Raw genomic sequence first — 27,958 nt, forward strand, 5'->3', positions numbered from 1 at the left:
ATGTGTACGAATAACAATGTTACATACTGTAGCTGTTAAGACGATTCGTCGGTCACCGACCAAGAAAAAACTCGATAAATAAATACACTTTTAGCCCAAATAGAGGTCTACACTTTGTATGGCATTTATTTGCATATTAAATTTCTGCTCTGCCAACCCAGAAAATATGTCCGCACCCCTGTGCTTCCCCACTCACTTTATTGGCGCCGTCACTGTTCTAATTATGCTATGAACACCTATTTTGTTGAACATTTTCATTTATATTATTTCAAAAGTAGCATCTGCATGGTAGTTAAGTAGAGTATTGTATGTGAGCGTGAGGTCATCCGTGGAGGGCCAGTGCCCACTGGCCTCCTCCCGTTTGCTACGCCACGTGTAATTTTTGATTGTCACATTAATCTAAGTATGAAAATAACAGTGATGACTCATATTTCTTGAGTAGTTATTATCTGGTAGGTAGATAAAAATATATTGTTATATTGCTGAATTTACCATGACCGCCGACCATGGGCAATTTTTGGTGCGCAGACAACAATTTACGATCTTGTTTGTCCACCATCATATTCAATCTCATCTTTTCAAGTAATGTGGCAACGAGAAATTAATATATATATATATAGTCTACAAAAGAAATAAAATAGCATACTTTATAAAAACAGCTGTATATTTATTTCATTTGCAAATACATATTCCATGAACGTTAGATCAAAAAAAAAAAAATAATAATATGATGATGGTCTAATTGCTATATCCAAATCGTGTGATGATAGATAAGTATTATTCGTACATCACCACAAATATTGCGTCACAGAAGATACTAGTAACATAACATGTATTATTTTATTGTAAACAGTATTTATTGAGTTCAATAATGTAAGAGACTCGGAGAATATCAATTACCAGATCAAAAACAACTCACTTACCAACTAGGAATGCTTTAATATAGTAAGTTCGTTTTTTGTCTGCTCCTGTTTACATTAGGATCAATGGGAAGTTGACTTTGCCGCATATAATGGGTTTATTGTATTGGTTAATAAATGTAACTCTGAACAGAACCATTAACAGAATGCAGTTAATTCTGCTATTTTGGTAACAGTTCGATCTCCGCCGAACGGATTTATTCATTTTTACAGAATAAACTACTTACTGAAATGAGTTTCTGTAGCATTCTCAAAGTTCGTGGAGGTATTTTCTTCCATCGTGGAATCTATTCGACCGGGAATTCATGTATTTTTGAAGAAAAATGTCTCCGACTCACAATGACCGTCGCTTGTATTTGTCAACCGGATGTTCCGTACGTTTCATGACGTAACCCCCTGTCAATGTTTCCAACCACGACGTTGTTTTGCAAGAGGTGAAGGTGAATTTTTTTAAAAAAACTGTATCGCATTGTTTCACGAACAAAATTTGGTACTAATTTACTATCCTTCGGACACATTTATTTATTTTTACAGAAGAAACTACTTACCGTAATTAGTTCCTGTAGCATTGTTGAACATCGGGAAGGTGTTTTGTGTGATGTGGGAATGTTTCATAGATGAAATTCATGTTGTTTGTTGAAAATTAATTCTCCGACGGAGATAGCGGTTGGCGCGTACATCTTGCTACACCATCACGTTCGTACAACATCACCTTCGTACACCGTCGTGACGCGTCGTGATTGTGTTTTGTTGGTATCCAGTGTTTCGAACTGTCTGCGTTTGCGACGAGAGTTAGAACGGTGGAACGGGAGGTAGAAGGATGGCGTGTGGTGGGTGTGTGGTCAAGTTTGTTCCGGGCGTGGAGAACCATGTGCAGTTTTTGGTTGAACACGGGGTAGTTAAGAGAGGAAAGGAATGTCCAAAATGTGGCAGTGAATGTAAGCTACTCGTTAGAAAGAATGGGATGTGGGTATATGCGTGTTCAAAGAGAGTGCAGGGACGTGGCAAGTTACGGTTTAAAAAAGTTCCGTGTAGATTTCAAGAATCAGCGAGATTGGGTACTAGCTAGTACCTAACGCTAGCCCCACGAACCATTGGCGCGTGGATAGGTTAGTAGGGCCACGCAAAGGTTTCAATAGTGAAAAATATAGCCCCACGAACCATTGGCGCTAGCCCCACGAACCATTGGCGCTAGCCCCACGAACCATTGGCACGTGGATAGGTTAGTAGGGCCACGCAAAGGTTTCAATAGTGAAAAATATAGCCCCACGAACCATTGGCGCTAGCCCCACGGACCATTGGCGCTAGCCCCACGAACCATTGGCGTGTGGATAGGTTAGTAGGGCCACGCAAAGGTTTCAATAGTGAAAAAAATAGCCCCACGACCCATTGGCGCTAGCCCCACGGACCATTGGCGCTAGCCCCACGAACCATTGGCGCGTGGATAGGTTAGTAGGGCCACGCAAAGGTTTCAATAGTGAAAAAAATAGCCCCACGAACCATTGGCGCTAGCCCCGCGAACCATTGGCGCGTGGATAGGTTAGTAGGGCCACGCAAAGGTTTCAATAGTGAAAAATATAGCCCCACGAACCATTGGCGCTAGCCCCACGAACCATTGGCGCGTGGATAGGTTAGTAGGGCCACGCAAAGGTTTCAATAGTGAAAAATATAGCCCCACGAACCATTGGCGCTAGCCCCATGGACCATTGGCGCTAGCCCCACGAACCATTGGCGCGTGGATAGGTTAGTAGGGCCACGGAAAGGTTTCAATAGTTAAAAATTGGTTTCGAAAAAAATATTCGTAAATAGATGTGATTAAGTTTGTCGACGGGCATTTCTTGGGTTCCGAAGGTTGAAACACTGCATAACAATTGAAAATCGAGAAAAAACAAGGCCGATGCGTCATTCCTACGCGTTATTATTTACGAAGGTGTCCGCGCCATGTTGTGTGTGAGGCAAACGGAAAGGTAGGAGTAAGAAGTAGCCGTAATGTGAAAAATTGCTCTTACTTTCATCAAAACAACGTCAATACACGTTCAGGAATGTTCCGCGAAGCAGATACGTAAGTTCGAATGTCAAAAATTTGGCAAAAGAGAAGCCGGACGCGCAATTATGTAGGAAGGTGTATTCGCGATATTGTGTCTCAGTGAAGGAAAAACTAGACTTTCTGCTAATGTGAAAAATTGCAATTAATTTCATCAAAACAACGTTAATACACCTTCAGGAATGTTCCGCGAAGCAGATACGTAAGTATGAATGTCACCGTGAATGATTTTTGGGGCTATCCATCAATGGTTTGTGGTGCTATTCAGGTATTTTTCGGTTACGAAGGTTGGAAACACTGCATACCCACATGATCCACGACAGGGCTCAAGCTGTGCCCGCCATATTGTGTTACGGAAGCCAGAAAAGGAAGAACAATATACCATTACTGTTAATGTGAAAAATTGAAATTATTTTCATGAAAAAAACAAAATGCCACCTTAAAGAATTTTGGGAGGAGTTTACAATACCGGACCACTCTCCAATCTCTATGAAATTTCGCCTACTCACTAATTGTGAACTCCGGTAACATTATAGTATAGGGGAGACGGATTTCTTCAAATTTACAGGAGAAAGTACTTACGGAAATCATTTTCTGTAGTGTTGTGGAAGTTTGTGAATGTAGTTTTGATCCATTTTAATGCGAATACATGTTGTTTTCTGCGAAAATCTCTGTCCGACATGCTGTTTCTGCTGCCGCCATTTGCTTTCTGCAAGAGAGCACAATGTTCCGTGTGTTAAGATGACGTAACCCCATAGTCGGTGTTTCAAACTCCCAGTGTTTTCAATAGAACATGACGTGTCAAGTATTTTTTTTTTTTAACTATGCTTGCCTAACCTAACTTAACCTAACCTTACAGAAAATGGTTTGTGGGGCTAACGTCAATAGTTTGTGAGGCTAACGTCAATGGTTTGCGAGGTATTAGCATAATTTCAAATCCGGGCATGAAAGTAGGTATTTTCCGGTGAACGAGGTTGCAACACTGCATACATCGACAAGACACTCGCACATCATGCCCTGAACCAGTACGCTATCGCCAGCCATAATGTGTTACAGAATCGAAAACAAGTAACAGTAAGTACTCGTAAATGTAAGAAATAAACATTATCTTAGTTAGAAATGCATTATTTCACCTTAGGAAATGTTCCGCATTCCAAAATAGTACGTTAGCAATGTAAAAAAGTGCGAAATATATGATTTATAGGTGTCGCCCCATACTATAATAGTACCGTGAACTCCTAATCACGAATTGGCTGGTAATAATTGGCGGTCGAGTATGGAAATTGAGAATAAACTAAATAAACTATGTTTTCTTAATGTAACCTAACCCTACCATAAGAACAGCAGCTCCACGGAACACGCCATTTCTCCCGAATGGGTGTCACTTATCGCACAACACTTTAGCAACATTGTGTTCTGACATCACAGGAGAGAGCTTTTTCATGTTAGGCAAAACAAGGTAACGCGTCTCTTAGCGAAAATATTAATTTTTCTTTGTATTTATGCTAATGGAACCTAACCTAACCTCATAGGCATTCCTCGTCTGACGTCAGTATTCAAGGTAGCCACATTGTTGTGCATAAAGGAAGACCATTAATGAATTGCGAAAGAAAGATGGTTCTGAATTGCTGTGTATGGACAATCACCGTGGTAAATCGCAAGGTTATTTTACAAGTTCTATACATAAATGTACAATTTTAACAAGTGACTGCCAAATATGAACTACAGATACGTAATCAGGACACCGAAATTAGTAAGTAGGCGAAATTTTATAGAAATTGGAGAGTGGTCCGGTATTGTAAACTCATGCCAGAATTTTTCGCAATGCAGAATAGGTAAGTATAAATGTAAAAAATGACAAAATAAACGAGTGAGAGGTGTTCGGTAGAGATCGAACTGGTACCGTTATTTTAAATGCAGAATATATATATATATATATATATATATATATATATATATATATATATATTTACAAATTAATGATAAATGAGGATAGTACTTGACAAGTCATTAATTATCCAGAGTTTGAATCCAGGCCTGGGCATGCGTGTTCCACGTGACTGTCCTTTCATCAATTTCAAGCAGTCAGTCAAGTGATTAATTATGATTTTAGATTAATCATTCAAAACTATTATAATACCTCTATTTTCTCCTAATGTCAATTTCAAGCCAACATCATGACAAGATGTTGTCATACATTGTGTATGTATTTTTGACTCAGTTGCCATATGTCATATATTCCACAAAAAGTGGTCCTACTCTATGTATGTAACAAATATAGTTCCTATACTCAAGTGTGGAAACAAAGCTCGTTTTACTTCTTATCGTCCAATTTCCTTACTTTTTGCACTTGCACTACTAGCCAAATAAATAATTTCCACTCGTATCTTTGCACATGTTACTCCATTCCTGTCTCCCACTCAACATGGTTTTCATCCTCGTGCTTCATGTGACACAAACCTTGCTTGTTTGCTTACCATCATGGTTAACTGCCTGAGTGCCAAACAAGACAAGGATCTAGTTTACTTAGATTTTTCTAAAACCTTGGACTCTGTCCCTCATACACAACTCATCTCAAACTGTCAAACAGATGCAACATTCATGGACCTCTTCTTAAATTACTCTCATCTTACTTGCACAATAGAAAGGAAAAGGTTATTATATCTGGTTGCTCTTCGTCTAGAGCCCCTGTGTTTCACTCTTTTCATGTACGATATTCATGAATATATTTCTCCCGAATGCTCAGTCTTATTGTATGCTGATGACTGCAAATTATTTAGAAACATCGCTTCAGTTCAAAACAAATGTTCTATGCAAGACAATCTCAAACACATTGAATGCTGGTGCAGAGACTGGAATCTGAAAATAATTCCCAAGAAATCTGTTGTTATGAGGTTTACCCTCAAATCAAATTTTGCAGCACCATTCTACAAATTATGCAACCAAATTATCCCGTTTGTACAACAGCACAAGAATCTTGGAGTCATTTTTGTAAGCAAACTTGCTGGCCCCTGTGGCAGAGTGGTTAGCACATCACGCTACGATGCTAGGGGTCCCGGGTTTGAATCCCAGTCTGGGCATGGATGTTTGTGAGTGTCCATCCATTAATTTCGTCATGTCATCACTCATCCCCATCGTCGCAAATTAGCCAAAAGTGGCACAAAAAGTGAAGTAAAGTGAAGCAAACCAATCAATTGAAAGCAAACTCACTTTCAGTCACCATATAGGTTACATAACTTCTGAAGCTATGAAAACCCTTAGACTAATTTACATTTTTACAGATATCACACATGTTTCTACCTTCAAAACCTACTTTACAACGTGCATTGTACCTATGGTAAATTTCTTGATCAGAATAGTCAAACATAGATGTCCAGCTCTTGCAAACTTTTCCAAACACGAAATTCTATCCACTCTTCAAATTCACGATCTTTCCCTTCTCTGTCATTTCTTTTCAGAATCATGAATGGACAATTTTTCACTAACAAACTCTCGCCACTTCTTTACATCCGAATCCCACGTTCCAACATCAAATGCAACAATTTCTTTCACGCTAAGTCTCCAAGGTCATCCCTAGAACAAAGATCACTTCTCTATAGTCGTCAAACAATGTACAATTCATTAAATGATCCTCCAGACTTCCATCTACCTTTCAGAATAGAGTGGAACAAGCAACTGAAGAGTAATTAACACTAGAACGGCAGGTCATCTGACCCCTACCTTCACTGTTTTTTTAATAACTAACCCATTTTTCTTATTTTTTCCTCGAAAGTTTGGGAATTTAAGGAATTCTTTGTCCTTTTTACGATGCTATATTGAAATTTACAAAATATAGTTTATTTCTGCGAAATTTCATGTTAAACTCCTGGAACAGCGGGAGGGGTCAATTTGACCCCTGTAAAGTATAATTTATGCATGCTGCAATATCAGCATTAGGTTACAGTTCCTGTGTCATCCTGTCTTTAGCATGTTCCCACTTGTCATAGTTTACATGTCATCATGTTAGTGTTCTTGGACCGGGAAGGATGCATCAGGTAGCAGGTTCTCGTGGAGAAATGTTGCGTATTCTGGAGTGTTCAGTTGTTTATTATTATAATTTTTATTTGTAATCAAAATGTATCACAAATCACTTAAACACTTTGATTTTAATATATAAAGCACAGAAAAGAATATAAATTAAAATTATGTTCCCATTCTAAAATAATTTGAATTTTTAAATGCATGTCTTATGAGCGGTTAAAGTGACTCCTTTCCCCTCTTCTATGGTGTATCAGATCCTTTTCTGTTCTAGTGTTAATATTTGTTATACCCTAGTTATTGTTTTTATTCTTGTTACATATATATGTGTTTATGTGAGTGTGCATGCTTCTCATTTGTTAATTTTTTTTCTGTGGATATAAAATGGATTCTCTTTGTATTCAGGATTTTCCAGATAAATCAATCAATCAGGAAATTATTATTGTTTTTAATTGTGTAAATCTTTGTGAATGCATATAATTTGCATATTTCACCCAACAAAAATTATTAGCATCTGTAGTCATTACCATTGATTAGCCGGTCCTTTAACGAAGTGGTTAGCACATTGCGCTACGATGTCAGGGGTCCTGGGTTTGAATTCCTGCCTGGGCATGAATGTTTGTGAGTGTCCATTCATCATATCATCACTCATCCAGATCTTCGCAAATTAGCCAAAAGTGGCACAAAAAGTAAAGTAAAATAAAGCAAATAAAAAGTTATCACTGATTACTACAGTGACAAGATTAACAACTGCTAAAACAATTAACAATAGTTTATATTAAAATATTTACATAAACATAAAATAATATCAGCTACATTGAAATAAGTCATCTGGAATTTTCTTCCCCTTCTAAAGTTTAAACAGATGGAAATCGTGAATGCTAGTTTGCCCAACTGGCAAAAAAAAATTAAATATGTGCATATCCTGCCTTAATAATACTTATTAAGAAAGCAATTTGTGCAAGTGAAATATATTTTCATATTGTTACTTTGCATTGTTCTTCAGAATGTCAACAATGTGTTTCCTCAGCTTAGTATCAGAAATATAAAAAGCATGCCGCAAGAACATTTTGATAAGGTTAATCATGGAAGATATAAAAGACGAAAGTGTAATAGAAAAAAATACCTATCATGTATTGTTTTAAAGAACTTATTTAATGAAACACTTGGGTTCGAACATTTTTATATTAACTCCATAACACATGTAAAAAAGATCAACAACCAGTAACTATAACAACAATAATATATATGGCTGTTTCAGCCCATGGCTTCATAATAACTAATATATATAACAATATTCCCCTTGGTTACAAAATGAAACATAATAATAACAATAATCTTAACATTTCTAATCTGGTTCATATCTGCAAGGTGGTTTATGTATCCTTGCAGACCTTCGTGGAAATGATGCTGCTGCAGTGGACTCTTGTTTCGAACATCCTGGCTTCTCCAGACCCTGCATACCTCCTTGTCTCTGCTGCTCCATTTCTTCATTGTGAGCCACAGAAGGTAATTCCACATAGTCCAAGTTAGCAAATTGATTTTGCTCACCACCAAACTCTTCAGTACATCGTGTCGAGCGTTCACCATTACCATATCTTCCACTCTCGTTCCTTCTGGAAATCTCTGGCTTCAAAAATGAAAAATGAACATTTCTTGTGTAATTGTCCCTCTTAACTTTGAAAATTGAGTGCGATAATTGTCCTACTATCTCGCCTTTTTCATACTGCTTTCTTTCTGGACAATAATAATATACTCCAGATCCTTTCTTATAATGCTCTGCCTCATAAATAACCCTTGTTCTATCATTATGAATTAATTTATTGGCGTTTACTTTGTATGAAAATAAAATTTCATCTTTATATTAAACTCCATAACACATGTATCAAAGATCAACAACCAGTAACTATAACAACAATAATATATATGGCTGTTTCAGCCCATGGCTTCATAACTTAAACTAATATATAACAATATTCCCCTTGGTTGCAAAATGAAACATAATAATAATTATAACCATTCTAATCTGGTTCATATCTGCAAGGTGGTTTATGTATCCTTGCAGACCTTCGTGGAAATGCTGCTGCTGCAGTGGACTCTTGTTTCGAACATCCTGGCTTCTCCAGACCCTGCATACCTCCTTGTCTCTGCTGCTCCATTTCTTCATTGTGAGCCACAGAAGGTAATTCCATATAGTCCAAGTTAGCAAATTGATTTTGCTCACCACCAAACTCTTCTGTACATCGTGTCGAGCGTTCACCATTACCATATCTTCCACTCTCGTTCCTTCTAGAAATCTCTGGCTTCAAAAATGAAAAATGACATTTCTTGTGTAATTGTCCCTCTTAACTTTGAAAATTGAGTGCGATAATTGTCCTACTATCTCACCTTTTTCATATTGCTTTCTTTCTGGACAATAATAATATACTCCAGATCCTTTCTTATAATGCTCTGCCTCATAAATAACCCTTGTTCTATCATTATGAATTAATTTATTGGCGTTTACTTTGTATGAAAATAAAATTTCATTTGGTGATTTCCCCATAATCACATTTACAGTATTGTTGTGATAGAACAACATTCTCTTTAAGAATTTATCCACATAAGCATTGCGTCTGTTGACGTTGCCTTTTGTTAACTCTCCTGTTAAAGTCATGTACCTTTTGATGATTTGTACATGCCTTTCAACTTCTCCATTTGCACATGGTCTATATGGTGGACTGTGAATTAATTTTATTCCATGATTGTTACAAAATCTCTGGAACTAAATAAGTTCTTTGAAACAATACATGATAAGTGGCGACGATGGATTGGATACATTTGTGAGTTGAACAATTAACAAGATTATTGTAGTTGAATAGAAGAATCAAATCTACTGTAAGAAGTTTGAAAAATGAATACGTTGCCATTCTTTGAGTCCTATGAGGTAGGAAGTAATATTAAAGCTTATGTGCGAAGATTTGAATCATTTTTAAAGGCACAAGAAGTTAAAGAAGATAAAAAGGTTCATTTATTGTTATCAGTGATTGGAAATAATGCTTATGAGGCATTGTATATTAAATTAGCTCCAAATGATCCTAGTAGTTTTCCTGTCGAAGTTTTGCTGACAGAACTCGTTGATATTTATGAACCTAAAACAAACAAGTTGCTTGAGATATATAAATTTAAAAATGCTAAAAAAGAGCATGGTGAATCAATGGATGATTATATATCACGAATCAAAAAGTTGTCATTAACATGTGGGTTTAAACCAGAAGATTTTGATAATGAATTAAAGCAACAAACAATTTTTGGACTTGAGGAAGGTACATTAAAAAGGAAGTTAAGTATGGAAACTCCAAAGACGTACAAAGATGTTTGTGACTACATTAGGAATCATGAAGTACTAGACAGATTTGGTAGCCATATTCAGCAAGACTCAAACATCCACAAAGTTAACACATACGCACCAAGAAGTATGTACAAGAGCAAATTAGAGTTAAAGAAATGTTGTAAAGGACAATTGCAACAGGATAGTCCAAGGAATTTTAACTGGATTTGCTATAGATGTGGTTCGAAAACAAAACATGGAGCTGAAGGTTGTCCAGCTATGGGAAAAGCTTGCAGATTTTGTGGCAAGATAAATCATTTTTCTAATGTTTGTAGATACAAGAATGAAATAAAAGATGTAGATAAAAGATCATCTGGGAAGAAGGCAGATTTCATGCATCAAAAACAACCTAACTACACCTCAAGGGCTGTGCAATATTTAAATAAGACTACATCTAATGTAAGATCTTCTTCTACACCCTCTGAGGAGGAAGATGCGATAAACAAAACCCGAGGTAATAATTTTGACTACAGTGGAAGCCAGCACAATATATTCAGTATAAATGTAATAAATACTGTACAGCATAAAAGTGAAGAAAGTAGCAAGCATGTTGAGGAGTTATTATGCAATGAGATTCAACCCTTACATGTTCAGCTATATATCTGCAATGAACCAGTTAAATTCATAGTGGATACAGGAAGTTATGCTAATATTCTACCTAAGAGTACTGTATGGAAAAGCAGCGACGTTTTACGATTGAATCCACTCAAAAATGGCTATGGTACTATCACAGGAGAAAAGTTGAAGTTTGAGGGTCAAATTTCCTTACCTGTAAAGTTTAACTCACTGAGTTATGAAATGCCGTTTATAGTAGGACATTTAAATGATTTAAAACCGATACTTGGTCGAGCAGGATTGCGTATTCTCTTTGGCGATTGGAGAAGAAGTTTGGTAATTGATACTGTGCAAGGGCAAATGGAAGAAAAAAATTGGAATAGTATTACAAGGAGCTTGTACACAGACACATCGAATGGGGAATCAGCGAAGTTGAAATCTGATATTTTAGTAAAATTTAAAATTCTGTTCAATAATGACATTTCAGAACCTATAAGAAATATTAATGTTAGAATTCCATTGAAGCCTGGATTTGTACCTGTGAAAAGGAAAGGTTACAATCTACCTTACTTTATGCGTGATGAAGTAGGCAAGGCAATAAAAGATTTGTGCCAGCAAGGAATCTTAGAAGAAATAGAAAGTTCTGATTGGAGTAGTCCTGTAGTTCCTGTTCGAAAAGCAGATGGAAGTATTCGTGTATGTGCTGACTATAGCAAAACTGTAAATCCAAATGTAGATACTTTACAATATCCACTTCCAACTTTTGACGAACTTTATCATAAGTTAGGTTCACATAAGTGGTATACGAAGATTGATCTACGTTCAGCTTTTCATCAATTATTAGTCGAAGAAAAGTCTCAACGTGTTCTTACCATTGTAAATGAAGGTCATTTGTATGTACATAAACGTTTACCGTTTGGAACTAAAATAAGTTCTCAAGTATTTCAAAGAGCCATGGACACAATACTTGGTGGTATTGATGGAGTGGTATTATTTATTGATGACATTCTTTTAGGAGCAGATACGTTGCATGACTGTTACAAACTAACTGTATTAGTTTTGGAAAGATTGATGCAGTACAATGTGAAGGTAAATTTGCAGAAGTCTGAATTTTTTGTTCATGAAGTAAATTTTCTAGGAAGGAAATTCACAGAACATGGAATTTTACCTACAAGTGAACATGTTCAGGCAGTGTTAAAATGTAAGGTACCTGAGAATAAAAAGGAATTGGCGACTTTCATGGGTTTAGTGGCGTATCATGCACGATTTTTGCCTAATTTGAGTTCTAGGATACCTAATCTTTATTTATTGCAAAGGAAGAATGTACAATGGTTTTGGAACGAAGAATGTGAGAGGGAGTTTCAGCTAGTTAAGCAGCTATTAGTTTCTGCACCTGTTTTAGTAGCATTTGACACTCGATTGCCATTAGTTTTAGTCACGGATGCAAGTGGCTATGGGATAGGTTGTCAGTTGACACATGAAATAGAAGGAGTGCTGAAACCTATTGCATGTTTTTCAGCTACTTTAACAGATAGTCAGAAAAGTTACTCTCAAGCTGACAAGGAAAGTTTGGCAGTAGTGGAAGGTATAAAACATTTTCATATATATTTGGCAGGAAACAAATTTAAAATTTTAACGGATTCTTCAACAGGTAAATCGATATTAGATCCGGACAAAGCAATTTCTCCTGCAGTATCTATGAGATGGCAAAGATGGAGGTTACTTCTAGCAAATTATGATTATTCCATTCATTACACGAAGAATGTAGGGATAGCTGATGTCTTGTCCAGATTACCAGTGTCATGTTTAGTGAATGAAGAAGAGGATTTACCTATTTATTTTTTGGATAATGAGACATTGATGAGTGAAAATCCTTTAAGAGTTGAGGAAGTAATTGAAGCAATGAAACAGGATGAAACATTGTTACTAGCATATGAATACACAGAGAAGAATTGGAGGAATATAGCACGTATCGAAGCTGATGGAGAATTGAAAAAATATTCTCAGAATAAAAATGTCTTAAATTGCAATAATGGAATGTTATGCCATGGTGAGCGAATTGTAGTGCCAAAATTATTGAGAAATAAGGTTCTACAAGACTTGCACAAATTTCATTCTGGAGTTGTGAAGTCCAAACATATTGCAAGAAAGTACTTTTGGTGGCCGAGCATGAACCAGAATATAGAGAATTATGTTCTGTCGTGCGATGTGTGCAGAAGACATTCAAGAGCACCAAATAAACAAGAGTATGTTTCATGGAAGCCTGAAGAGGAACCATTTCACAGAGTACACATAGATCATTTTTTCTTCCATGGATATAAATTTCTTATTTTAGTGGATGCATTTAGTAAATACGTAAATGTTTGGCAAGTTGTTCATTTAACGGCTGAAGAAACTGTTGAGAAGTTGACAAATCATTTTTCCATATTTGGAATACCAAATACCATATGTTCTGATGGTGGCCCACCATTTGCCAGCAGGGATTTCCAGAGATTTTGTAACAATCATGGAATAAAATTAATTCACAGTCCACCATATAGACCATGTGCAAATGGAGAAGTTGAAAGGCATGTACAAATCATCAAAAGGTACATGACTTTAACAGGAGAGTTAACAAAAGGCAACGTCAACAGACGCAATGCTTATGTGGATAAATTCTTAAAGAGAATGTTGTTCTATCACAACAATACTGTAAATGTGATTATGGGGAAATCACCAAATGAAATTTTATTTTCATACAAAGTAAACGCCAATAAATTAATTCATAATGATAGAACAAGGGTTATTTATGAGGCAGAGCATTATAAGAAAGGATCTGGAGTATATTATTATTGTCCAGAAAGAAAGCAATATGAAAAAGGTGAGATAGTAGGACAATTATCGCACTCAATTTTCAAAGTTAAGAGGGACAATTACACAAGAAATGTCATTTTTCATTTTTGAAGCCAGAGATTTCTAGAAGGAACGAGAGTGGAAGATATGGTAATGGTGAACGCTCGACACGATGTACAGAAGAGTTTGGTGGTGAGCAAAATCAATTTGCTAACTTGGACTATATGGAATTACCTTCTGTGGCTCACAATGAAGAAATGGAGCAGCAGAGACAAGGAGGTATGCAGGGTCTGGAGAAGCCAGGATGTTCGAAACAAGAGTCCACTGCAGCAGCAGCATTTCCACGAAGGTCTGCAAGGATACATAAACCACCTTGCAGATATGAACCAGATTAGAATGGTTATAATTATTATTATGTTTCATTTTGCAACCAAGGGGAATATTGTTATATATTAGTTTAAGTTATGAAGCCATGGGCTGAAACAGCCATATATATTATTGTTGTTATAGTTACTGGTTGTTGATCTTTGATACATGTGTTATGGAGTTTAATATAAAGATGTTCGAACCCAAGTGTTTCATTAAATAAGTTCTTTGAAACAATACATGATAATACCATAAAAAGAAAACCTAAATGTGTGTAAAGATCTTGTGATCTGCCAGAACAGTCAAATACACAGCATAAGATACTTAATAATAATTAACAAACAAAAAAAGTACAAACTAGAACCACAAGGCACAAAAAGATGAAGGCAACATAAACATCATCATACTCTGATGAGCCCTCCCCCACACCAACAACACATATCCACGTAGAGGGGAAGCTTATATGAATGCTATAATACTGTTAAAATTATTCAATTCAATTCAATAGTCTCTATTCTTGGGCGAGGTTCAGTAAATGCTGAGCTATTAATAACTTAGTTCATACTAAAAAGGTAAAAGTAGTGGAGTATCAACAGCAACAAAATAAATTAGGAAACAGAACGATTCATTACCATTTGTGACGAGACGGAACAGGAAGGTTCCTGATATTCGTTTGGGCTCTATGGTTTGAGGCATTGTCCATATGAATGTGCACCTGTTGAACAAGAAAGGTATCTCTACAGAAGATGGGGCTCATAATGGATGACTGAAAGTAGGCAGCATTCGCTTTCACATTTCGGTCCACCTTACATATTGGCATCTTCCTATCATAACTGAATTCGATCACAACCATAAAACCGAATGTGATCACTGCCAGTGGGGTAAATGTATGCTTCATCCATTGTGACCATTGAGTTTTCTGCAGTTGATCCTGCATTCAGCAGTATAACACGGGAGAAGATGGTGCACGTGGACCGTACGAACACACTGCAGACCAATGTGGTTGTGTTCACAGTTGAAGGAGCCATATGCACTGTGCAGGCCATCTCATGTTAAGTTGGTGGATTTTCCTGGCATGCCATTTGCAGGCACAGCAGGCGATATTTTCACTGGTGTCCTCTTATGGGTGGCTTTTGTGGGCGAATATTTACTATGGGGCCCCTGTTGTATGCATCAGGACACTATTTCTTTTGCAGTGGTTTTTCCGACAGTCAAGCCATTCTCCCGACTTTGTTTTACTATTCAGCCATACAAGAAATGTGCATGGGAAAGGGGCAGTACGTACCCTTCCCAATAAACATTGACTTTTGGCGTCATTGACAGCTATGCACATGACACTCCAGCACCTGCAAGCTGCAATACACTGTCACTCCAGCTCAATCCCACAGATGGCGTGCCACATCATAGCATACAGCATATTTCAAGGGAAAATTGACCATGCAGTGCAGTTTTACATAATATGATTTTAAATAAAACTTCAACAGTCAAATATTGTTGGCAAGATGGATTAATTTTTTAATCACTGATATAAATCACTTTAAATAAATAATTTATAGAATAATGAACATAAGGATTTTGTAGATATTAGAATCACTTTCGGTGAAAGTACATTAATCTCATAATTATTTAATTGCAGGGTGGCGACAGACCTGGAAAACCTGGAAAACCGGGAAAAGTCAGGGAATTTGAGGTGTCAAAAAAAGTCAGGGAAATGTCAGGGAATTTCGTCTTCATTGATTTTTTAAATTTTTTTTTATTTATTTATTTAAAGATATCGTTATGGAACTCTGCACGGGAACAGGAAATTTCGTTCGCAAGTTTCGGCCTCAACTTTTAGGCCCCTTTTATGCACAACACAACCACGCCGCCAGAAACCAGTGAGAGAGAGAAATTTCTCTCGCACTGGCTTCTCGGCGGGAATTTTAAATTCGAACACTCTTTGGAGGAAAATTGTTATAACTTGAGCACTATGGGAGCAATCTACTTCGGATAAGTTTTGTTTTGCAGCAAAACATCATAGCATGCAACCGTGTACAGTTCAGAACGCCGAACCGAGGAAGGGGGTGTGGGGGTGCGACCCCTGAATTTCAATGAAAAAGCCATAAATATCTGGAGTTTGCCCCCTCTTCTCCCGCTATTTTGGAGAGAAGGCGCAAACCTTAATATTCTCTTCAAAGAATGGACGTTTGTAAAGAGATTGAAACATGTTTCATGTTCCTGGGTGCTATACAAGTTGAATAATGAGCGAAAAGGTGAAACTCTGTTCGGAAATGTGGCATGGATATGTTGCGGAGATCAATATGAATTTCCCAGGCTTGCTCCAGACCTGTGTCGCAGTTTCAACCCAAACATAAGAGTATGAAGGTCCAAAAAGCACATTCATTTCGTAATCAGCACCATGATACCATAATGTATCATCGGGAGAGTAAAGGTTAAGCATCTAAATATTACGTGGAAAATGCATTGAATTATCATTTTTTCTCGTCCGTATGGGAGTAGTAAGGGGGCTTGTCAACAGATGGAGGGGATAAGAGCAGGTGGCGCCAGCTAGTTTAAGGCATTTTGTTGGGCAAACTGAAGGGACATGGAAACAAATAGGTTCCATTGATACATACGATTTTTGTCGAATATCGCCACCCGACAAAGTATGTCACTACAAGATGCGACAGAAATTGCATGGACTGCAACATCCAACAAAAATCGCATGCATAAACAAGAAGAGCTGTTGGAATTTTATTACTCTTCTGGCTCACTTCACCTTATTTAATGTAGCAGTGCTTACGAAGGTTTTCTTTCATCATCATGACGTATTACTGGTTTCGCACAAGTTAACATACGTTTACAATGACATTGCACTATTCTTAGATATCAAGAAGAATCCAACGAAACGGGATATATATATTGAATACTATCACGAAAAAGTGAAACATAAAACTGCATTGGAGAACGTTATAAAAATTGGCAAGTGCATGCTCCCAACCTCAAATTTACTGCAACACTAGTATTGCAATGAAATTAACGCCACTGTCTGTTCAGTCTGTTTATACTCGTGAGAGATGGTCATTAATATCTCACTGAGTAAGGTTAATGTCCAATATTATGAAATAAAATACTAATAATAAATACGTAAATATTTTAATATCATATTTACTCGAATCATTCAATCATAAAAGCAAATCACTTTCTTCAAGAATTGACTTTTCTCTGCCAGCCCTGCTAAATTTTTACTTTCTATCTACTGATTTATACGAGGGGTGGCCAGAAAGTAATTTCCGATTACTAGGGACATTGATTTTTCGCAAACGCCAAAACCGTGAAAAATGGTAATTGCTGCGAAGTTATGTTTAGGAATGTGCAGTGATGTCTGGACACATTTTTTGCCCGTTCGAAATATCGAAATAATGCGAATTTGTCATAAAATGCGAATTGTTGACGTTTTTTAAAGAAATTTTCTAAAACAACGAAAAATTCCATGAAATCCAACATTCTTGTCGTTTTTAGGCCATGTTTGTGTGTACATAGAACATGCAAGTTTTCCAACATTTTACTCAAGAGTAAACTATAGAGTTATACGTACATGGAATAATTCCGACAGCCACATTAAATCATGTATTTCTCACGATTTTTTCAACTTCTATCAAAACCATTTGCATCACAGAGCAAAGTGGCAGAGTTCTAATAGGAGATCGAGTGTGTATCTACCGTCACACGGGAGCCACATCTTCGTATTCGTAGCACGAGATAGGTTTTGAATTACCAAGCTAAGTGCACACCATCGGCTTTGTCGAGCAAGTAATAATGGAGCTCAGTCGTTAGGGCATCTGACTACTATGCAAGAGACCCGGGGTCGATCCCCTGCGGGGGAGAACCAGGATGTTTCCACCTATTCAAACTGCTCCGGCAACCACCCAGTATGATATGAAGCTGGTACCTTGGGGAAACTTTGAGGGATAAAGGTAGCCAGGAGCATGGTGCTGATGACATCACTCCCACCTTCACTAGTGATCAAGAAAGTGTTGGGCCCTAACTCCACACCCCTATACACCTTCATGGGAAAGTGCAGGGGAGCACTTTACTTTTACTTCCGCAAAAATCTGTTCCAACATATCAAACTGTCACGAAAATACGTAGACCATGTGACCTACAATTTAAAATAGTAGTTTAAAAGCACAATATGGTATTAAGTTTCGGTATATTTGGCAGATAAATGTTCTAAAACAAAAACGTGAATTTTGGGAAACGTAACACTAACAAGTCAAAAAGAAGATAATGCCAATTTTTGGTGCCATAATATATCGGTATCTGTCACGTGAGATTGCTTGTTTTTAATTTTTTGGGTGCGTCGCCACTTATGGTCATTATGCACCCTTTAGTATATACGGGGAAAATTCCATTATCTAAAATCCTTACCTTAAAATTAAAAATGGGGTATGGAAAATAACTTTCCCAAAATAACTTTCAAGATATCAAACTCTCACGAAGAGGCGTAAGCCATGTGACTTACAATTTGAAACAGTAGTTTAAAAACACCATGAAGGTATAATTTCAAATATTTGCCAGAAAATGCGCTAAAATGAAAATGAATTTTTGGAAAAATTACACCTTATAGCAAAAAATAAAAAATTAGAAATACACCATTTGAAAAAATAACAAAATATCAAGGTCTCTACCGATTAGGCATAAATAAAACATCAATATCAGTTGTAATATATTGCATTAGTAACAGTGGGTCCTAACCTAATTTTCGGCATAATCACCACCGTTGTTCTGGCATTTGTCGTATCATGGCACTAAATGTTGTATGCCCATGGTACATCTGTCTGACATCAAAGACTGGAACTATCTCTACCGCAGTGTAGCTGTCAAATCCTTGTCCTGCCAGAAACCTTTTTAGTTAAACAAAGAGATGAAAGTCGGTACATTCAAGCCCAGGGCTGTACAGGGAGTGGTCAAAGATCTCTCACCTGAAGTGATGCAAAGGGCCCGTGTGTACTCAGCTGTATGGGGTTGTGCACATTCGATTGGCCTTTCGTGAAGTGTCTGCACCATCGTCTGACCATACTATCACTCATGACGTCCGGTCTGCACACCTCACATGATTGCTGGTGGTTCTGTGCCAAATTCTCAGCGTGCAATGTAGGCTACATCGCAGTAGGTTGAAGACTGTATGAGAGCTGCGATCTTTAACCTAGAACTGTCCTAAAACGGCTGCATTGCAACTGTACCAGATTACAGCTACATTCCACTTCTTCCTGCCTGCATGTGTGTGTGTGTCTATCTCTGACCACTAGTGCTGCTTATAGGCACCATTGGAGCTTTTTTCAGGATGCCCCTCGTATATGAACTTTCAGAAGCTTTTATTATTAGAATGTTCCTGTTTTAATGTGTGATTAGCTAAATCAGGTACCTATACAATGCAATTCTATAAATTCCTTCCGTTAAATTTCTAATACCTACATACCCTTTTCATCAGCATTAATGGTATAACAACATGTTGGCAATTTCACAGTACTACTCTTGGATATACTGTACTGAAGCAGAAATCCCATTGATAATGTAAGATATGACACTTTATTTTGTTCGATTCAATTGTTTCACTTATATGCAAGAGTTAAGTTGTTTGCTTTACAGAGAAGAGAGATGCATTGAAAGATGAGTCCACACTCATGGTTCTTGCAAGCAGAGGGTTCCAAACCTCAGTGGAAATATCAACATATAATACCGAGAATGTATAAGGAGACTGATAAATTACAAATTGTATTTCATAATTAATCACTTATCTCATTTAGTCGTAACTTTAAAAATAAGTATTTTATTTTAAACTTACTGTGTATGACAAAATTCCATAATCCTTCCCTAGCTCGTGAATTGTAATAATTTTTCAAATTCACTATTTTGCTGTTTGAATTCAAATCATAGAGAATAGAGAAATTAAGTCAATTTCATAGAAGATAATATTGGTGCTTAACAGATCAATACCTGGATCTGAATGAGTTTATTATTTCCATTTGCAAAAACATCGATTTAGTTTAGTTTGTAATTGTCAGGGAAAAATATAAATTTTGTCCTGGAGAACCTGGAAAAGTCAGGGAATTTCATTTCTGCTTGTTTGTAGCCACCCTGAATTGTGTTTATTAGGCTCTAAGAAAGGAAAAGTAAGGAAACAAAGTATATGTACTGATGGGGTAAACGAAAGGAAATGTAATATATAAATTGTAAACACACTTAAATTTCTCTTGATTTAAAATTCAATAATAGTTATAGGCAAAAATAGCAAACATTGTGTGTAGAAAAAATATACAAAATACTAATCATGTTATACCTTAAATAGTGTCAATATCATTAAACTGTAAATAAACATGGCAGCATTAAAAAATTGCCAAAATTCTGCTACAAAGACTATAAAAAGTATTTTAAGTTACAAATATATACTACCCAAAACGTTTTATTTTCACTGGAAGATAAGTTACCGAAATTATTAGTTTCATTAACACACTCAACAAACCTTTCCATAGTAGGTTCATATACACTGCTGTTTGTGAGAATTGCAACACCAAGAAGGAAATGTATGATTGAAATGAACTTTATACCACAGATTAGGTACATGCCAATACACAAATGATTAGGGTTACAGACCTGTATATGATCTCTGACCTTGAGAATTTAGTATGGTGTGAAGCCCCCATGTGCTGCAAACAGAGCCTCTACACGTCGTGGCATGGAATCAAGGAGTCCCTGGATATGTTCCTGGGGAATCTCCCTCCACGCGGTTTGTATGCGAGTCCACAAAGCATCAACAGTGGTTGCTGGAGGACCATGACGAACAAGTTGCCGACCAACCATATCCCGGACATGTTCGATGGGCGACATGTCAGGCAAACTTGCAGGCCAGTGAAGCAGTGGTAACTGTCATTCTTCGAAGACGGCTTGCACATTCCCCGCCACATGTGGCTGGGCATTGACCTGCTGAAATATGGCATGTGGAGTTGCCTGAAGGAGGGGCAGTGCCTCGGGCTCTAAAACCTCCCTGACGTAGCGGTTGCTGTTCAGATTGCTTTCAATACGTAGGAGGGGAGATGGGCATGTTGTGTTCAATGGCACCCCAAACCATCACACTTGGCGTTTGTCCGCTATGCCGCTCAACAATGCAGGTTGCCAGATTGCGTTCACCACGGTAGCGTCTAACACCTATGCGGCCATCACTGTAGGACAAGTTTAAGTGGGACTCGTCTGAAAACACTACATTTTGCTACTTAGCATGCCAACGACGGCATTCACGTGCCCATTGCAGTCTGAGGCGTTTGTGGTTTCTGGACAATGGAAGCCGACGCAATGGCATGCGTGCCACCAGCCCAACCCGCAGCAGACATCGTCGTACCATCGACGCAGACAGGTCCACAGCCGTTGTAGTGCTCCAGCATCGAGCCAACAGTGTGGACGAAGCTGTACGGTCTGTTACAACCATGCGGACAAGATGGCGGTCATCCTGTGCTGTGGTCACATTGCATGGTCCAGTACCTGCTCGTCGCTGTGTACGACCCTCTTCTATCCACTGACTCCACACACGCATCACTGTCATAGCAGCATGCCCTGTACGAGCCGAAATGTCATGGTATGACAAACCCGCTTCCCGGAGACCGCTCATTCTGCCCTGTTCGAACACACTCACATGCTTTAATGAAACTGTTCAAATATTGTCAGGGCCGTTTTCTAGAAAAAGCCTTTCCGTAAAAAAGAAAATGTATTATATGTATGGTGCCAAAAACCATTCAAACAACTTTAAGCGTGTTTTTGAAGAAAATAAAAATAAATCCCATTTAAATAAAAAAAATCATCAAAAATGATTTTTTAAAGATTTTTTAAATGAAAATCATGATTTTTATCCACCCTGATTGTTGGCTGTGGTATTAACATAATTTCAGTTACTCATGACTTTGAGCATGTACTTTTAGTGTGGTTAAATTAAACAATCCAGTCACTTTTCAGTTTTCTCTTGCCTGTTCAGAACTGTCAGGATGTATCTTACTGTCCTCCAGATAGTAATAAAAAAGAAATGTTATAAATGTCTAAAATAGTGCATGGACATGTTATTATGGGACTTAGTTATAACATATTTTTTATTTGACATTGAATCGAATACTGGTACGAGATATTTACGTATCTGGTAAAAATCAGCCAAAATAGACTAACTTGATAAGGCATATTTTGACATATATTTTTTTTTTAATTTCATGTTTTTACCACATATTTCTTCAATTTTCTTGTAATAAGACATATTTCTGTGTAATTTCGTAATTGTCTTGCATATAATTGGTTATTTTATAATTTATTCTTCATACCTTTAGCGCAACTGATAGTTTGTTATCAATGGCAGGATAAGGAAATTACAAAGAAATTAAAAGCAGATGTAATCTTTTCTTACCAACTAGTATCCTGCCGACAGTTGATAGCCGTGCCAACATTATTGATGAAAAAATGTTCTCCATCATTGTTATGCAGGCAGGAGAATCACTGTAAACATGTTTCAATTGTTATAATTTTTTTACCATTTTTTTTCCGCTTCTTACAGTCAAAGTAAAAATAGTATTCGGTTACTTACAGCCCCTACTTATTGGCAATCAAGTACAGGAGTTTCAAGATCACTTGTTGTTCGAGCCAGGCACATGTCAGTGTGTAGCAGTGCAAGAGAATATAATGACATAAACAGAAACTTGTGTGGGAAGATTGTAAGTGAATTGTGGAACAGAAATATATTTAGTGTACCTTGTTCTGACAGAAATTTTGTAGGCTGTTTTTCAAATTCTATATACTTAAAATCTGCCTAAAAAAAGTTGTGTTTCTGCATTAATTGCCTAGATTTACAAGAGCTGTAGTAGCGACCTGCCAATTATGCTTTAGTTTCCACAAAGGTGTAAATCTGACATAATAGTAAATGAATTTAGGATAATTGCAGTGAACCTCACAATATTTTCAATATTTTCCCACTACATTCTTTGGTTAAAGAGATTCTGACTTCATTTAATACCCTATACCCATGCTAGTTGATCTTCCCAGGAAAATACTGACTTCCCATGTAATGAGAAATTCAAGTACTGTTGTGCATATTTTTGGCTTTACATTTCTGCATTTTTCTGACATATTCTTAATTTTTAATGACATATTTTTGACAAAATTACATACATATTTTACAGTTTTATAGGACAAAAAGTCCCGGGCCCTAGTTATTAGTGTTTCCACCTCTTTCTGGAATAAATTGAATATAGTGTTTTTTTTTTTATCTTCTACAGTTTGCAAGACATGCTCCCCCAGACCAGGATGTCAACTCTACTGAATGATAAGAGAGCAGAAGTTCACAGGAAAGTATAGGATACTTCAGCATTTGTTTCAAATAAGTAACTATTCCAATTGGAAATGGATGAAGTTGAGGATAGAAAGGAAGATATTGAAGATGTTCATCGTTCTCCACTTACTAACGCAGAATTCAAAGAAGAAAATGAGGCAGTAAAAGTAAACACTACATACTCCAGAGCTTCATCCGATAAAGAAACAACTGTTGAAATAAAGATCGAGTTCGAAGGTGACGAAGATCAAACATCTGGCAATAATTCTGATGGAACTTGTGATGTAGAAGCAGCTAAGGCAAACTGTGAAGAAGACATCAAGTCATTAGATTCTGAAGATGGGAATGTGAGTGTTAAATCTGACAGTACATCAGATGCAGAGAGTGAAGGTTTTGTGCCAGACCCAACAGAGCATAGCAATGCTAGATTGTTACCAAATCGAAATAACCACTCGGGTGGTTGTAGTGAGCAAGGGGATTATGAGCATGGTTACATATACGATGACAGTGCTGCAAGACTTGCTAGGGATGCAGCCGGAGAAAATGAAAATGCAAGTACAGAGGCAAGATTTCCTCCATCCCCACTTGGGTGTGAATTCTGTGGAAAATCGTTCACAAATGAAACATTTCTGCTAAGACACAAACAGTACCCCGGGCAGTGTGCAGCATACTGTGAACTGTGTAACAAATATTTTTACGACAGGAAGAGTCTGCGAAGACACAGAAACACACACGTTCAAGAAAATTGGTTTGCGTGTGAAGTATGTGGGAAGTACTTCAGTATGATGAGCTACCTTCGAAGACATCAAATAACCCACAGTGATTTACATCCATTCAGTTGCAAGCTTTGTGGCAAATCGTTTCGCCATAGCGGAAGCCTCAAGAGACACATAAGTTCATGCACGGACAACCGTGCGTACACGTGTAATTTCTGTCAAAAAACTTTCACCAACAAATCACACCTTGACAATCACCAAAATATCCACACGCAGGAACGTGAACATCCATGCAAAACATGCGGAAAGACATTTTTGTGGGCAAGTAGCCTATGGAGTCATATGCAGACACACACTGACGAATTACAATATACCTGTGAAATATGCCATAAGTCATTTAAATTAGAACGCTACCTTACTCGCCATAAACAAAAACACAGCGATGCAAAACCATTTACTTGCCAAGTTTGTGGAAGAGCATTCCGTTACAATACTAATCTTTATCAGCATGTGAAAACACACTCAAATGAGCGTCCTTTCTCTTGTAAATATTGCGAAAAATCTTTCTTAACTAAGAATTGTCTTGAGCGCCACACCAGAATTCATACCCACGAGCGACCGTTCACTTGTTTTGTTTGCAAAAAATCTTTTGTTTCCACAAGTCACTTGACAAGGCATCGAAGAACCCATCAACACAAGGATTTAGAATGTACAAGCTCTTCTGGAAACCAAGAGACCAACAATGCAGATGATGATTCTCCAGAATTCTGTAGTGTGTACATTAAAGAAGAAGTAGAAGATGATATGGTACCTGAAGACACTAGTGCTGAAGATCTTCACTTGCAAGTATCTGACAAAAATACGTAAAGCAAGGTCATAATGTAGGTTTTGAGGCTTGCATGTTCCAATCCAAACAGATGTTCTTGGGTGATCAGGATGTTTAGATCAAAAATTGTTTGAGTTTGAAGATTTTTGTTTTAAGTTCACTTTATGCACAGATAAAAATTGTGGCTGTAAGAACTGATATAGTTGATCATCTTCAGCAAATATTATGAATGGATCAAACACAGTGGACATTGAAGTTGTTTTAAGTCCACTTTCATTCATTCAGTTATTCTTTATTAAACTGTGAGGTTTAGTCACTTAACTTCAATCGATACATGGAGGTACTACATATTAAAAGATACACAAAAAAGACACACAGAAAAGAATAGACACAAGTGTGCTTGGTGCCATTTAGGTAATATTAATACAAATGAAGATGATAAAAGAATAAAAATATATACCTAACATGAGTAAGGATAAAAATATAGTCAAGAAGGAATATATGGTATAAAAATAAAAGAGGCAATATAAGAATGTTGTCCAGCACCATGGTTGTACGGTCTAAGGCATCAGGCTACAGGACATAGTGGTTCGAATCTCCTGGGAGGAATCATAACAACTTCTCTCTTGAGATGTATTTGGCGGATGGCCACCCACCATCATGAGGAAATTGGGGAACTATGAGTGAGTAGCGTAACTCAGTCATGGAAACCTTGGGGTTATACTGAGCACACGTCACCCCGTTAACTGGTTGGATGATGGTTGGTTGATTTCGTGTTTTAAGTCCACTTTATGCACAGTAAGGCTAATCGGGACTGGACCTACAGTTTAAAGTGGGATCCGAACCACTTGTGCCTCTGCCGGGTATCGAACCTGGGACCCCTTGATTACAAGGCGAAGACTTTACCACTGCGCCATCGGGGAGGTCCTGGTTGGATAATGGCTCACATTTGTTGAGGTATGTGGGAGTGAGGCTGTCAGTCGATAGGTAGGCCTTGGCCCTCACAGGCTGTTGCACCATGGGTTATTTATTGCAGGAATGTTGTTGTTATCAATATAGTTCAGAGAATATGATGATATGCATATATAGGATAATCAGAACTGTGGATACAGTTTAGAGGGGAAAATCTAATTGGGCATTTAAGTTGTTCACCATCCTTTCACCAGCATGTGGATGACACTTGCCATTTGGCCACATGACCTACTGGCACACAGCTTTCTGGATTTCAAAGTATATAAGTTTACCTAAAATTTGTTTTAAGTCCACTTTGTGCACTGGTAGGCTAATTGGGATTGAACCTACAGTTTAAACCACTATGTGCCTCCAGTAGGTATCAAGCCAAGAAACCTTTGAATACAATGTGACAGCATTACCACTACACCATCAAGGAAGCTCTGTATTAAAAGGAGAAGGATAGGTTTCTGGACTTCTTAGTTCTCTGTAAATCAGAACAGTGTTAAACACGCACACACAGAACAGGATCCATTTTGAATGTGGAGAACCTGCAGTTACTTATCACTTTACAATATAACAGTTACATAAGACATGAGCATGACCCACACAAAAGGAGTTGAATTTTGACAGAGGACTGATTCACCCAGTAAATGCCAACAGAGAGGAACAACCCATCTTAAAGGCCTCCCTGGTGTCATCTTGTAATCGAGGGAGCCATGAGTTCAATTCCCAGTATAGACACAGCACTCGGATCTCACTTTAAACTGTAGTGCCAATCCCGATTAGCCTTACTGTGCATAAAGTGGACTTAAAGCACCAAATCAACCAAGATTAGAGGTCTCTAATACATGTCAAAGATGACTTCAATTCAAAGTTTCAAGAGTACATCATATCCTTTGTGCGTATAGAATTTCGCATCGACCGGGTATTGAACCTGGATCTTTTTATTACTGGTGAGGGTCTTAACTGGACTGATCTATCAGCGCCATCCACTTTTAAATTTCCCATCGGTATATACAGGAAACCATGCATGAAGCGAATTGGAAGAACAGAGGAAAAGTTCAAATTGGTCACACTTGCAAATTCTCCAGAACAACAAACTCAGTTAAGCCAGTCCAAGATCCAAGGCAAGCCAATCACAGACCTCACCAGAGCAAAACACATTCAGCCAAAAATAATCCAGTATCCAAGCAGGCCTGTCATGAGCCTCTTCCTGAATCACCACCACATAATATTCCAACATTGTTTGCTCTCTGTATATTCCATGAAGATGAAAGCTGTGTCAATTCTCAAAATGTTGTGTTGCTTGTTTGGTGGCTGAGAATGTTAAGTGGTCGACTTTCAATCTTGTCACCGATGTTTCTAAGTTTGAGTCCAAGCCTGGGTGTTCTTTGTTAGTTCCGGTCCCCGTGGCAGAGTGGTTAGCACATCATGCTATGACACCAAGGGTCCTGGGTTCAAATTGTGGCCTGGGCATGGATGTTTGGAGTGTCCATTCATCAATTTCATCATATCATCACTCATCCCCATCTTCGCAAATTAGCCAAAAGTGGTGCAAAAAGCAAAATAAAATAAAGCAAATCAATAAATCAATCTTTGTTAGTGTCCCTTCATCTCATCCACCTAGTCATCATTCACCATCGACATTAGCATTAAGTGGCAGAAAAGGAACATTAAATTAACATAAATACAAACAAAATATTGGACAGAAACTCTCATCTAATTTGGCTGATCATCCAAAAACATCTGTTCCAAGAATATAATGGTAATCCAATGGAAATAAGTGTACACCCTTTTTGTCACTACAGCTCTAGAAAAGAAATACATTTTACACAATATGTGCCTGTATTTGTATGGACGTTAATCGAGCAAGGGAACAATAGCTACTAATAGAATGGTCTTACTGTGTGTGGAGCAAGTGGATTTCTTTGCAAAGGTAGAAAGTGTACATATAGTTGCTTGTAATTGTTGTTCTATAAAAGTAGTGCAGTTATTACAGGTAAATATTTAAATTAGTT

General features: G+C 37.5%; 1 protein-coding gene across 2 annotated transcripts; it reads left to right on the forward strand.

Annotated features, from left to right (window-relative positions):
- The first annotated feature begins 788 nt into the window (after nucleotides 1–788).
- LOC145987801 (uncharacterized) lies at nucleotides 789–27,953 on the forward strand. 2 transcript variants are annotated; one of them, XM_083122507.1, is made up of 2 exons: nucleotides 789–945; nucleotides 23,392–27,953. In XM_083122507.1, exon 2 carries the CDS (start codon nucleotides 23,516–23,518, stop codon nucleotides 25,025–25,027), a length of 1,512 nt encoding a protein of 503 aa, XP_082978633.1. In that variant the 5' UTR covers nucleotides 789–945; nucleotides 23,392–23,515; the 3' UTR covers nucleotides 25,028–27,953. The 2 variants fall into 2 exon arrangements, with proteins under 2 accessions (XP_082978633.1, XP_082978634.1); XM_083122508.1 differs by lacking the exon at nucleotides 789–945 and adding an exon at nucleotides 22,794–22,830.
- The last annotated feature ends 5 nt before the right edge of the window (nucleotides 27,954–27,958 follow it).

Source organism: Lepisma saccharinum, chromosome 5 (assembly GCF_977018435.1).
Source record: "Lepisma saccharinum chromosome 5, izLepSacc3.1, whole genome shotgun sequence".
Lineage (NCBI taxonomy): Eukaryota > Metazoa > Arthropoda > Insecta > Zygentoma > Lepismatidae > Lepisma > Lepisma saccharinum.